At 40.8% G+C, this 12,865-nt stretch overlaps 1 protein-coding gene across 6 annotated transcripts in view; it reads right to left on the bottom strand.

Annotated features, from left to right (window-relative positions):
• SYT9 (synaptotagmin 9) overlaps positions 1-12,865 on the bottom strand; it is an 87,198-nt gene that overhangs the window by 25,511 nt on the left and 48,822 nt on the right. For all 6 annotated transcript variants that reach the window (XR_013393180.1, XR_003706859.2, XR_013393181.1 and 3 more), the window contains exon 3: positions 11,643-12,189. Coding sequence is in view for 3 of the 6 variants with exons in the window: in XM_028730527.2 (XP_028586360.1) it covers positions 11,643-12,189 (547 nt within the window). In the remaining 3 variants the exon portion in view is untranslated. The remainder of the gene's footprint in view (positions 1-11,642; positions 12,190-12,865) is intronic.

Raw genomic sequence — 12,865 nt, 5'->3', positions numbered from 1 at the left:
TAATCCATGGTATTGGTGCTTGAAAGAGCTTGCAATACTTTAAGTAGATGTTTTACATGAGCCTGCAAAATATTGCTTTTTCTCCCTCTCTTTACTATTTTGAGCTAATGTGCATGAGGCAAATGTGACGTTCTAGCTCTCTTCTTTTCCCATGAAATTTGGGGACTCATTTCCCAGAATCATTTGGGGAATCTAACTGGTGTTGCAGGCATCACTGAATCTGATGTAATTTAATCTAACATTAAATTATATGTCTCCAATATAACCCAGTTATGCTCTCAAGAGAGACAGCTTCCAAAAGAAGAGGAAGAAAAACTATATTAAAAAAAAAAAAAAGAAAACTAGAAGAGCACACCAGAGACATGAAATCCTAAAAAATTCAGGGTGGGGATGGAGAGGCATCAAACCCTGTTCAATAGAGGGTGACCTATGGTCCTGATATCTTGCAGATTTAAGGCTAAAAATAGCCTGAGGCATTTCAAACAAGAACAGTATGTGCAATTCAGGGGGACAAATAAATTCTCATTAGACTCCATGAATTTAACCAGCATCAACAACACTGGGATTTTTTGAGAGATGAATTCTCAAGGCTAATGAAAGACTCTATAGTTTCATCTGCAAAGAAACAGATGGGGATATTCTCTGCCTTGTTAAAAAAACTAAACAAAAGTGAGATGAAGGTTTGCTCCCCCCCCCAAAAAAAAACGCTCCATCAGGGATACTGTGCATTTTGACAGTAAACTAGCATGTATAAAATTGCTTGGAGGCAATTCCAAGGCTTGGCCAATATAAAAAGGACAAAGTTTATATAATCTCATTCTAGGGAAAGATTCCAGAGAACCAAGATTTCAAGCGTTGGCCGCTGTACTTGCAGATTCTCTTAAAACTAGAATGTTGTGAATGTAACAGAAACATTGCAGTTAACTGGGAAAAATATTTCAGTGCCAAGAGTTATGCTTATTGTGCAATTAATTTGCACACTGCTTTATGAGGGCAATTGCAATGAGATGTGGTTTTAAAAGGTTTAAATAAATAAAGAGTTTTATCCAATAGTTTTCCTCCACTCACGGAAGGCTCTTTGTTCCAGTGGAGCCTTCTGTGAATGGAAGGGATGTGTTGAATTTTAGAATACAGTGGTACCTCGGGTTACATACGCTTCAGGTTACATACGCTTCAGGTTACAGACTCCACTAACCTCAGGTTAAGAACTTTGCTTCAGGATGAGAACAGAAATCGTGCTCCGGTGGCGCGGCAGCAGTTTCAGGTTAAGAACGGACCTCCGGAACGAATTAAGTACTTAACCCGAGGTACCACTGTATCTCCCTTTCCTCTTGAGTCTCCTGCCTCACCTTCTACACTGTTTCAAAAGCTCCACCAACCCTCTGGGATGACACAGGGGGCTGCAGAAGCAAAAGTGGGAGGAACCAACAACATTTCGGGTGTGTGTATATAAAAAAAGCTCAATAACTTTCAGGGTGTCCTGGGTTTTACTTTTTGAACTCTGGCAACCCTATGGATGAGCGTAAAGCTAATCTCAGTCAGGCCAAACATGAGCAGTGGTGGAACAAAGATAAAACAGGAGGGTAGCTTCTTGAGGTCACACAAAAACGCAGATGGAAACTACTGTTTCTCAACTTCAAAATTATTTGGAGGATGCTATCAGAAATGTAGAGGAGACTGCAAAAGTGGTGATGCGGCTGTGATGGCAGAAACACTGAACAGAAATGACATTGGTGCTGACCTGGAGAGAATAAGGATGAACATGTCTGACTCCAGCAACCACCTGTTGGACTGGGGTGGGGACATTCCATGTGATCTGCTCTACCACAAGTTTGCAGGTTGCAAATGTTATTGCATGAAGCCCAGACTAGGAATATAGTAATAACGAATGCTAGTAAGGATGGGTTGAATCTTCCAATCACACACCTTTATTATTCCATAGTTCTATTATGCCCCAAATGCCACTTCAGTTGGAGAATTTCATAAGATTGATTATTTTTTATGAATATGTACTTTTTAAAAAAAGAACAAGCTTCTCTTAAAAAGAGAATTTACACAAAACTGCAGTAGTAGCCCCCCAATAAAATCTAAAATATTTTTTTTTGTCTGTGTGTTGAAACACTAAATTAGATTCTCTTTTCTTCCTACCATCCAGCCTAGATGGTTGGCTCCAGATGCCATTTTTAATGCACCTAATTCAATTCATTTAATTCAAATGTTCCTCCAGACTGAGTCCAGAATCCAGACCCAGGTCACTAATCGGTGCGAAGGCTGGATGGCACACAACCAATCTGTGCAGGTAGCACACCATAAAAATGATATAACAGTACTTTCAGGACCCTTAACAAGCTGCAATTTCCATGTTTTTGTTTTTTTCAGGGAAGCCATGACTGACTCTAGATCCTTAAGTTTAGAGCCCTGCAGCCTACTATTGCTAAGCCTCTCTCTAAGGGGGTTTAAAAGTGTCAAGTCAAAATGACTGGCCAGCATCAAGACCTCTAATCTTCCAGCACAGAATATACATTTCTTCCCTCAGTCATGCATATAGCTAGTATGAGACATGGGCACACCATGCAAAAGAATTTCAAGACCAAGGGATTTGGTTGCGCTCCTGAAGAACAATTTATATTTGAACAGCTTTGGGTTCAATAAAGCATACTTCAGGGTCCACCTGAAGTTTTCCTCCTTTCTCTTCCTACTCCATGTAGTCACCTACACATGAAGCTACCCAATTCAAACAATGATTCCCATCTCAGAAGAAAGAAAAATCACACCAATCAGGCTTTTGCATTCCCAGGTTTTCACTTGCCGTCGGCATTCCACACGAATTTAGGAATGTGACGAAGGGGGAGCACAAAACACCTTTTTTCCAGCTTGCGAAAACTGCCTGATTCATGCCCAAAACAGCTAAATGACAGAGACATAATGGTTGGATAGAATAGTGGTACATACACACAATTATTATCAGATAGGTTTTGGGGTTTTTTTTTTTTTAATGAATTTTTATTTTCGGTTTTATAATTGCAAATTCCATATATCACATACCAATATCCAATCCTACCTTACTGTTACATTTACAATCTTCTCCCTCCCCACCCGACTTCCCCTTCTGGTTTGTTACATTGTTTGTTACATTCTGCATGTATATATACTATTAGGTGTTGCTGCAATATCGTCCTCTATGTTTAAACTCAATAAAATTGTGAAAGTTTATTCAAATCCTGCCAATGAGTCCATTCATTTTTGTTGTTTCTCCAAGTAGACTGTAAATAGCTCCCATTCCTTTTTGAAGTCACTGTTATCTTTCTCATGTAATTTGTCTGTTAACTTCGCTAACTCTGCATAGTTCATCAATTTTTCTTGCCATTGTTCTTTTGTTGGCATTTCTCCAGTCTTCTAATTTTGGTAATTCTTGATCTAAAAGACCTATCAAAAAGGCTTCTGGCTTTTTTACAGATGTTATTTTAAACATTTTTTTCAATTTATTGTATATCATTTCCCATAATTTTTTGTATGTCTACATTCCCACCACATATGGTAAAAGGTACCTTCCTTTTCTTTACATCTCCAACAGGTCTTCAATTCTGTTCTATACATTTTGGCCATTTTTACCAGTGTAATATACCATCTATATTGGTTTTTCTTTCCTTCAAAAGTTTTGAAGGACCATCTTTGGCCACCTTCTGATTGTGCTGGCTGGGGATAATGGGAGCTCTATTCCAAAACAGCTGGAGGGCAGCAGCTGGACTCCTTGAACCATACAATAAATCCTATTGTCAGCTCCGTTAGGTGTGTGCACCAGAGAGACCTGATGCTTTGCTTATGCCACCTTCAACCCTTTGAGAAAGCTGTCGCCTGTCTCCAGGCACAAATTACTTAATTCCAACTTAACAGGAACTAGAATAACATATTTTTAAAACCTGTCAGTTTCTAAAAAGAAAAGGGAACCAGAATTGGAAAGGTGGCTTGGAAAATGTGAATTATCACACAATGTAAAACAAGTTGGTGTGTGTGCGGGAGGAGCTGATAGTGCAGTGAAGCAGCCGAGGTGCTACAGAAAGTGTTTCTTCTGTGCAGAGCGTGAAGAGCAATTATATTCCTTTCTCTCTCTCTGTGGTTAGGGTTCTTCCCCCCTTGTGAAATTTACATCTCTTGATTCTCAACACTTTTTTATCTGCACAAGACCTACAGGGCCAAGACCTTGTTTAACCTTCCTTGCATACTTGATTAAAGAAGGAATGCCAAAACCAGATGTCGTTCTTTCCACCCCTGCAAGCCATCTATATGACAGATTTTTCTACCTACTCCTGAGGCTCTAGTCCACCCACCTGGAGCCCTCCAGATGTAGTTGCCATCAGTCCCAGCCAGGATGGATTGAAAAAGGTTGCTATGGCCATACAGACAGGTAAAATGATGCAACGTAAAAGTATTAATAAATGACATATGTGACACTTGATTATTGGTCTGAGGACAGCCTCCAGCCAGCCCTCACACTGCTCTTGCCAACTGTTCATGCCATCTCAGAAAAGTGAGGCAAGGACACATTTTCAGCAGTTTAGTGCACAGTGATCTATGGACAGCTTCATGTGCAGAAGGGAAATGGTGCAAAAACACACAGAGTGGATTACATTCCCATGATTTCTTTGCATTGCAGATTTTAGGTTACATGCATTAGTCCCGTATTTCCCTTTGGGGATTCCAAAAATTCTTACAGAGAAATAATTGCATCATAGAATTGTAGAGTTAGAAAGGACCTTGAACATCGTCTAGTCAACCCCCTGCAATTCAGGAATCTCAACTAAAGCATTCATGACAGATGGCCATCCAACCTCTGCTTAAAAACCTGCAAGGAAGGAGAGTCTACCACCTTCTGAGAGAATATGTTCACTGTTGAACAGCTCCTACCATCAGAAAGTTCTTCCTGATATTTAATTGGAACCTCCTTTCTTGTATCTTGAAGCCACTGGTCCGGGTCCTATCCTTCAGAGCAGGAGAAAACAAGCTTGCTCCATCATCCATGTGGCAGCCCTTAAGATATTTGAAGATGGCTATCGTATTCCTCTCAGTCTCCTCTTTTCCAGGCTAAACACACCAAATTCCCTCAACATTTTCTCCAAAGGCTTGGTTTCCAAGATCTTCGATAATCTTGGCTGCCCTCCTCTGTACATGTTTCAGCTTGTCATTATTTTTCTTAAATTGTGGCACCCAGAACTAGACACAATACTCCAGGTGTGGTCTGACCAAGGCAGAATAGAGGATTACTATTACTTCCCTTGATCTGGACACTATACTTCTGTTGAGGCAGGCTAGAATAGAATTACCGGTAGCTCCCCCCTCCCCCCACTGCTGCATCACACTGTTGACTCATGTTAAGCTTGTGGTCTACTAAAACCCCTAGATCCTTTTTACATGTACTACTGGTAAGCCAGGTGTCCCTCACCTTATATTTGTGCAGCTGGTTACTCCTACCTAAGTGCAGAATCTTACACTTGTCCCCATTGAAATTCATTCTTGCATGTATGTAGCTCTGCATATAAGTAGCTATATAAGTAGCTCTATTCACTGCTACTCTATAATTTAGTGTAGATCTATTTCTTATATATTTTGTCCCTACTGAGATTCATTTTGTTAGTTTTGGCCCTGTTCTCCAATCTGTTAAGGTCATCTTGAATCCCGATTCTGTCTTCTGCGCCAGTAGTTACCCCTCCCAGTTTTATGTCATCTGCATATTTGATGAACAACCCTCAATTCTTTCATCCAAGTCATTTATAATATGTCAACAACAATGGGCCCAGGACAGAATCCTGTGGTGCCCCATTTGCCATTTTTTTAGTGACAAATTATTAGTGAACACCCTTTGGGCTTAATCAGTCCACCAGCTACAAATCCACCTAACAGTTCCCTTGTCTATCCCACCTTTTACTAGCTTCTCCACAAGAATATAATGGGGAACTTTGTCCAAAGTCTTACTGAAATCAAGATACACCACATCCACTGCATTTCCCTGATCCGCTAAGCTTTCTTTCAAAAAGAAAGAAATGAGATGACTTGTAATCACAGTATTGTTTTCTAAGTGCTCACATATCAACTGTTTAATGATCTTTTATAGGACCTTTTCTGGTATCAGTGTAAAGCTCACCTGTCAGTTGTTATCTGGGTCTTTTTTGAAGATGAGGTCAGCATTTGCCTGCCTCCAGTCTGCAAGGACCTCACTTGTTCTCCAATAATTCTAAAAGATTATAGAGAGGCTCTGTGATTACACCTGAAAGCCCCTTTAATACTCTTGGGTGCAGCTCATCAGGCCCTGGAGATTTGAATTCACAAAACTGTCCTACAGGAGAAGGAGCTTGTCAGAAGTCTGTGACGTAATGCATTTTTTTATTATTAAAGAATCAAGTTAGGTAATTGCAAGGGGCCTGAATGCATTTCCTTCTCCTCATGCTTCCCCTTTTATTTCTTCTAGCAGAAGAAATTGCTCCTCTCCTCCCCGCAAAACATCGCTGGATAAATGATTTCCCTATGAAACCGAGTGCAGTTTGTCCTGGGAAACTATTTCAGGGCAGGAGCCACTCAGAAATCTCAGCGCACATATGGCTTGTAGATCAGCCTGCTGGATTAGTCAATGATATGTTTCAAGTTTTCAGTGATTGCTGTACCTGTTTTGTGCTGCATCAAATACATGTTCTCAGCTACAAAAAAATATAAAATGTCTTAAGAAGCGGAGCACCTCAGAATTGAAAGGACTGTTATCTTTCCTGGTTTTTCTTTTCTTTTTTTTGTTAGAAAGACTGGTTTTCCTCCTCATTATCAGCTTATGAGAGCAGATACACTGAGAAATGACAGATTCTTCTTCTAGGTATAATCTTTTGCAATCACAGACAACATTACGATATTGTCTCGAATTAGAGCAATCTTTGAAATGATATAATAATCTGCTGCAGACAATGTAGGAAACTTTTACTTTGATCGGAAGAGGGATAAGGGTATAATGCAGTGGAACTAGGAGCTATTAATTCCATGCAGGTTTTTGTTGCTGCTCCTGAGTAGGGTAAAGGTAAAGGTAAAGGTACCCCTGCCTGTACGGGCCAGTCGTGTCCGACTCTGGGGTTGCGTGCTCATCTCGCTTAAGAGGCCGGGAGCCAGCGCTGTCCGAAGACACTTCCGGGTCACGTGGCCAGCGTGACGAAGCTGCTCTGGCGAGCCAGCACCAGCGCAGCGCACGGAAACGCCGTTACCTTCCCGCTATAAAGCGGTACCTATTTATCTACTTGCACTTAAGGGTGCTTTCGAACTGCTAGGTGGGCAGGAGCTGGGACCGAATGACGGGAGCTCACCCCGCCGCGGGGATTCAAACCGCCGACCATACGATCGGCAAGTCCTAGGCACTGAGGTTTTACCCACAGCGCCACCCGCGTCCCTTCCTGAGTAGGGTAGCTTGATTTAAACCAAGTACATTTTCAAATCAGCAAGAGAAGAAACCAATTTTCATCAATGATTCAAATCAACTCTCCCATGTGTTCACCCATATTCATCTGTATTTCCTAAACTCCTCCTTGGCCCTGCATCCTGGTTTGTCCTTCCATTTGGACATATTCTAAACATAAACTGGAAAAAATTATACTAAAGATTTTGCCAATGTTTGATTACAATGATAATCCAATATTTTTCTGTGATTATGATTACCTTGACATGCTTACTATGTTTAATTAATTACACCTAGATACCTGTGTTTGTCCTCTAAGGAGCTCAGGACAGTGTACATACTGCTCCCAGGCAGACTATGCTTCTGGGGAGCATTTAGAGTGAAGCTGGATTAGCTTCAGCAGTAAAACTGCACCATACACCTTCCAAGAGTTATCTGCGCTATTTGCTGGAGGCCACGCGGGTGGCACTGTGGGTTAAACCACAGAGCCTAAGGCTTGCCAATCAGAAGGTTAGCGGTTTGAATCCCTGCGACGGGGTGAGCTCCCAGTTCGGTCCCTGCTCCTGCCAATCTAGCAGTTGGCCAGTAAAGAGAGATGAGTGCCACAACCCCAGAGTTGTCCGTGACTGGACCTAACAGTCAGGGGTCCCTTTACCTTTACCTATTATTGGGCTGCTCTTGAGAGGGTCCCCTTTTTTGGGTAACAATGGCTCAGGGTGGCCGGTCTTTTCCTGTGAGCATTACAAGGATCCATCTAATCTCCATGGTGAGATCATATAGAAACTGAAGTGGGGGCCTAACTCCTCATGGGAACTCCTCAGTTTTTCATGGTAGGACAAGACTTGCCTATTTACATTGCCTTCTGGTGACTGGGGGGGGGGATGTTTAAGTGGATAATAATCCCTTGGAAAGTGTTGACCCAAATAATGCCAACACCAGTCCCAAATCAGAAGTAAAATGCAGTTGGTTATATGGTAAGTATGTTTTGTGTCAAAATACATTTCCTTCGGAAGTTTCAAACAGCCAAGATTTAGAGTGGAGTATGGTCAAAATGTGTTTTGTTTTCTGTCCTCTATAATAAATCAGTTCTGTTTTCCTTATCACACAGCTCAGTTGAAAGGTTCATGAGCTCTGGCAAGATTCCACATATCTGATAGAATGAATTTTATGCTGCTTTGGAGGATACAGAACAAGGAGTTGAGGTTGCATTTACAGTGTTTGAGAACAACCTCAGGGAAACATAGGGAAACAATAAGGAAAATATGCAAGAGTTCTTGGTTTATATTGTTAGCTGTCCATAACTTTAGTGCCTGAATCACATTTGCAAATATTCAAAGACTATAAAGCTGTAATATCTTAATTTGAAAACAGTGTGCTGTAAAAACGTCATTAGTCTTGAGTTTTTCATCAAGGAAGTTTCCAGTTGGGTTATGGCTCCTGCTGAGACTCATTTGCACTTTGGGGGGGGGGCATGTCCCACAATCAAAATAAATACCAGAATCCCTTGATCAATTTGTACAATCCAGTTAAATCACTTTCAACCAATTTCCATCTGAACAACAAAATGAAGAATGTGTATGGAATGTACAGATGTGCTGAAATTCTGCTCTGCATGTAACTAATTCAGATGCTCTGCTGTTAGCCTGAAAAGTATCCAGATAAAAATGTGTGTGGATTTCATAAGATTATAGTGTCTTGGAGGAAATTATCTATTTTTTATTTGTGAAACCAGTTTTGTTGCTTTTGTTAAATTATTTACTTGTGGTTTTTATCTTGTATTTTATTCTGTGAACTGCACTGAGATACTCTGATGAAGGGTGGTATATAAATTTAATAAATAAAACAATAAATAAAATGGACACAGTAGCATCCAATGATACAGCTTTCACCAGCAGGGATCTGGTTTTGATGTTTTTACTGCTGGTGAAATTATTAACCGCCCCGTAACTGTTAAGAAGAAATGTTTGCCTTGTAGGAATATTAAAGGCCTTCTGAGATTATAGGTTTCAAAATTTAGGGTCCATAACTATTGTGGAATTAGTGCCATGGATATTAAGAGAGAAACAGATTGATGCTTTGAAGCCAGAGGTCTCTCATCTAGTGCATAATGCATCATTTCATTTACTGTGAAGTTAACTTTGTACATTATGGCTGAGGAATCTTTGCTTAATGATTGGGTAATTGCCTATAGATTGCTGCCTGTTTGCTGTCATAAAAATACCCCCCCCCCCATCCAGCTTCCGCCCTGACCGCTGTATGCAGTGGTGGCAACACCGTTCCATATAGTCTTACCATAGGTTTGGGAGGTTAAGATTGCTCCCTTAGGCTTAACAACAGTAGGAATAGATACTTGTAGTAATAGTAGTAGTAGTAATACTAATACTAATACTAATAATAATTCGTTACTTATACCCCGCCCATCTGGCCGGGCCTCCCCAGCTTCACAGAAAAGGTAGGTTTCGAGGACAGAAAGTAGGGAAAGTGGAATTATGATGACAGTTCCATGCATGAGGGACAGCAAGGAAGCAGGAGACCTTCAAAAGCTGAGGATGGCAGAGCTTCAATGCTATCCTAAAATGTTTTCCTTCCCCTTGTTTGTGAATAACCTCATGAGACAGCTGCTTGTGCAATACTTTGTAAAGAGAGGAGAGGAAAACTATATGGAGAGTACAGTAGATGAAAGCCTCACAAAATGCTGTGGCTAGACCAGGCTTCCTCAAGCTTGGCCCTCCAGATGTTTTTGGCCTACAACTCCCATGACCCCTAGCTAGCAGTGGTCAGGGATGATGGGAATTGTAGTCTCAAAACGTCTGGAGGGCTGAGTTTGAGGAAGCCTGGGCTAGACTGCTGGTGGGGTCAGAATACTACCAACATATAATGCAAGGGTTTAAAAGTTTGCGCCAGCTGCCAAAATGTTATTGGGCGAAGTTCAAGACTACGGTGTTAAGCAGTATATAAACCGTTGAAGTAAGTAATAATGAATAAATATTGTATTTTTCAACAACTCCACAGTCAAGAGACAAATGTGTGGTTCCCCAGTGGTGTAGTAGTAAATTTTAAAAGGCAGGAGCTCATCATGTTCCGATCTCCATGCTCCCAAGGAGAGTTTAAAACGCAATGACTGTGCTTCAGTTCACCTATTGTTTAGGAGAGAGCAAAATACGTAGGTTCACCTTTAAATGCGAACTGAATCAAATTTCTCCCTTATCCCTAAATACAATTTATTAGGATCAGCATTGCTGTTCTGCTGCACAGTTTCCTGCAAGCAAGTGCCATTGATCTATTTCAGACTGCATGGATTCAGCTTGTAAAACACACTGGGCCTCAATAACAAATCCCCAGCTAGCTGAAATGCAGCCATTTCATTTTAATTAGAAATGCAGACAATTTTGCAGAAAACTACTACTGCAAGAATGAAGTATGGATCTTATGAAAGGAATGGAAAGGCCTACCCAGCCTCTACTTGGTTATTTCCTCTTTCTGTGACTTTTTCTATACGGATCTTACAAATCTGAAAGCTTCATTATCGCCTCATTCACTTCCCAGAGCAAGGAAAATCCCCCAATTACCACATCGCTAAGGCTGATGACATTATTGCTCCTGTTCTGACAAACAGCCTGGAGCTGTGCTACCCTGCAATACTTATCCACTACACCACTGCTGGTTTCTCTCAGCGGAACTAATCAGGAAAAACCCCAGCATGCTCTACTGTTCATGTACCTGGCACAACAAATGAGCAAAAAGTCTCCTAGGTTGGTGAAGTCTTCAGAGCTGTCCAAAGATTATGGAAATGTATCTATGAAACTGCAGTTACAGAATCAGGAATGGATCTTGGAAAGCAATGGGGGTTGGGAATGTAACTCTGGAATTCTAGCTGAAAAATGTAAGGCACATTTTTATCAGAACAGAACACACGAGCCTACCAATCTCTAAAAAGTTATCAATTCTCTGTGATAAATCATATAAGCCAATGGAAAATCAAATTAGCAAGGAAAATAATATTTAAGAATGAAATTCAGGGGAAAGGCACAAGCTTTTATATAACACCACAGTAATTCCTCCTTATAGAATGTAGTCTTTGGACTAAGTCAGTTTCAGGTAGATACAATAAGGGGTGACTTTCATCACAAATCAACCACTTTGGCAGCAGATAAACTGGGCAACAATGCAAAGAGGCAGAAAATAAAATCTCAAAATAAAAAGGGGGGGTCATACTTACATTGGTGACATATTCAATATCCTTCCAAAGATTACACTCCCTGGGAAAGTCTGACAACTCTAAAAAATTATCCACTATCACTTGGCCAATCAAGTCATGCCTGGAGAATCGGTCAAAGTCATATACAGAGAAGTGGAGTTTCCTCGTGCTCAAATCATTGTAAGGAACAGGAAATAAAAAAACTTCATCAAACACTGGGTTTAGGGTCTTTCTATGCACTTTAGTCTGGTGTTTTGTTTTCCTATCTGGAAGTAAGTAGATCTTGACATAGGGGTCTGAAGTCCCAGAGAAGTCCTTTGCTGGCAGGTTGACAGCTTTGTGAATCTTCACTATCAGTTGCTCCAAGTCACAATCGTATTTCACAATAAAGTTGAGCTTCCCACAAGATTTGCTATTGTTCCTCCTCCCATCATCTGTGTCCACCGATCTTTGTTTATACAGCTCAGGCTTGATGCGCCCAATCCCTGTCAGCTGCTCCTGCTTTTGGATCTGCTGGATGTTGAAGTCTGGGTTGGAGAGATTGAGCTGCCTTCGGAATGAATTATGCCTTGAATAAAAACAACAAAACAGACTGGATTAGACAGGTGGGATTACAGCATCTCTACAGTGTTAAATGAAATAAAAAAATATAAATACAAAAAATGAAAGCTGAAATCATGATTTCGGACAATAAAGAATGTTTTTGATATAGTTTCCCTAGCACACCACTCATCCACGCAACTCGTATCAGTTGTTGTGGACTTCTTACCAATCATGCTTCTAACTTGACTGCATCCTCTCTTTCCAATCACCTGGGCAACAGGTAAGAGGTTGGTGGTGCTTTCCCCCCTTTGAAATTTCCGCTGTCCCTTGGTGGTTCCTCTCACTGTAACCTAGCTGCAAGCAAATTTTACATTGCCTCTCGATCAAATAGTAATCTAATTCATCCTTGATCCCTTCCACAATTTATGTGGATACCACATCTTTCACACTCAGTTTCTGACTATGCTGCTGCTGTGTTGTTCTTCCAGTTGCTCCACCTATATAGGTCATTCATCTGTTCTAAATCTTGCCAGAGGACAAAAGTGCCTTGCTACTCCCCAAATACAGTGATACCTTGGTTCTAGAACTTAATCGAGTCCATTTGACTCCCAAAACTATTAAAATATCAAGGCGTGGGAGCCGATCTGTTCAAGTACCAATATACCACTGTGCACAGAAGTATAAACAAGTACGCATTTATC

This window comes from Podarcis muralis, chromosome 1 (genome assembly GCF_964188315.1).
Source record: "Podarcis muralis chromosome 1, rPodMur119.hap1.1, whole genome shotgun sequence".
Taxonomy (NCBI): Eukaryota; Metazoa; Chordata; class Lepidosauria; order Squamata; family Lacertidae; genus Podarcis; species Podarcis muralis.
The sequence above is the reverse complement of the archived record's forward strand: the minus strand, read 5'-3'. Positions and strand labels throughout refer to the sequence as shown.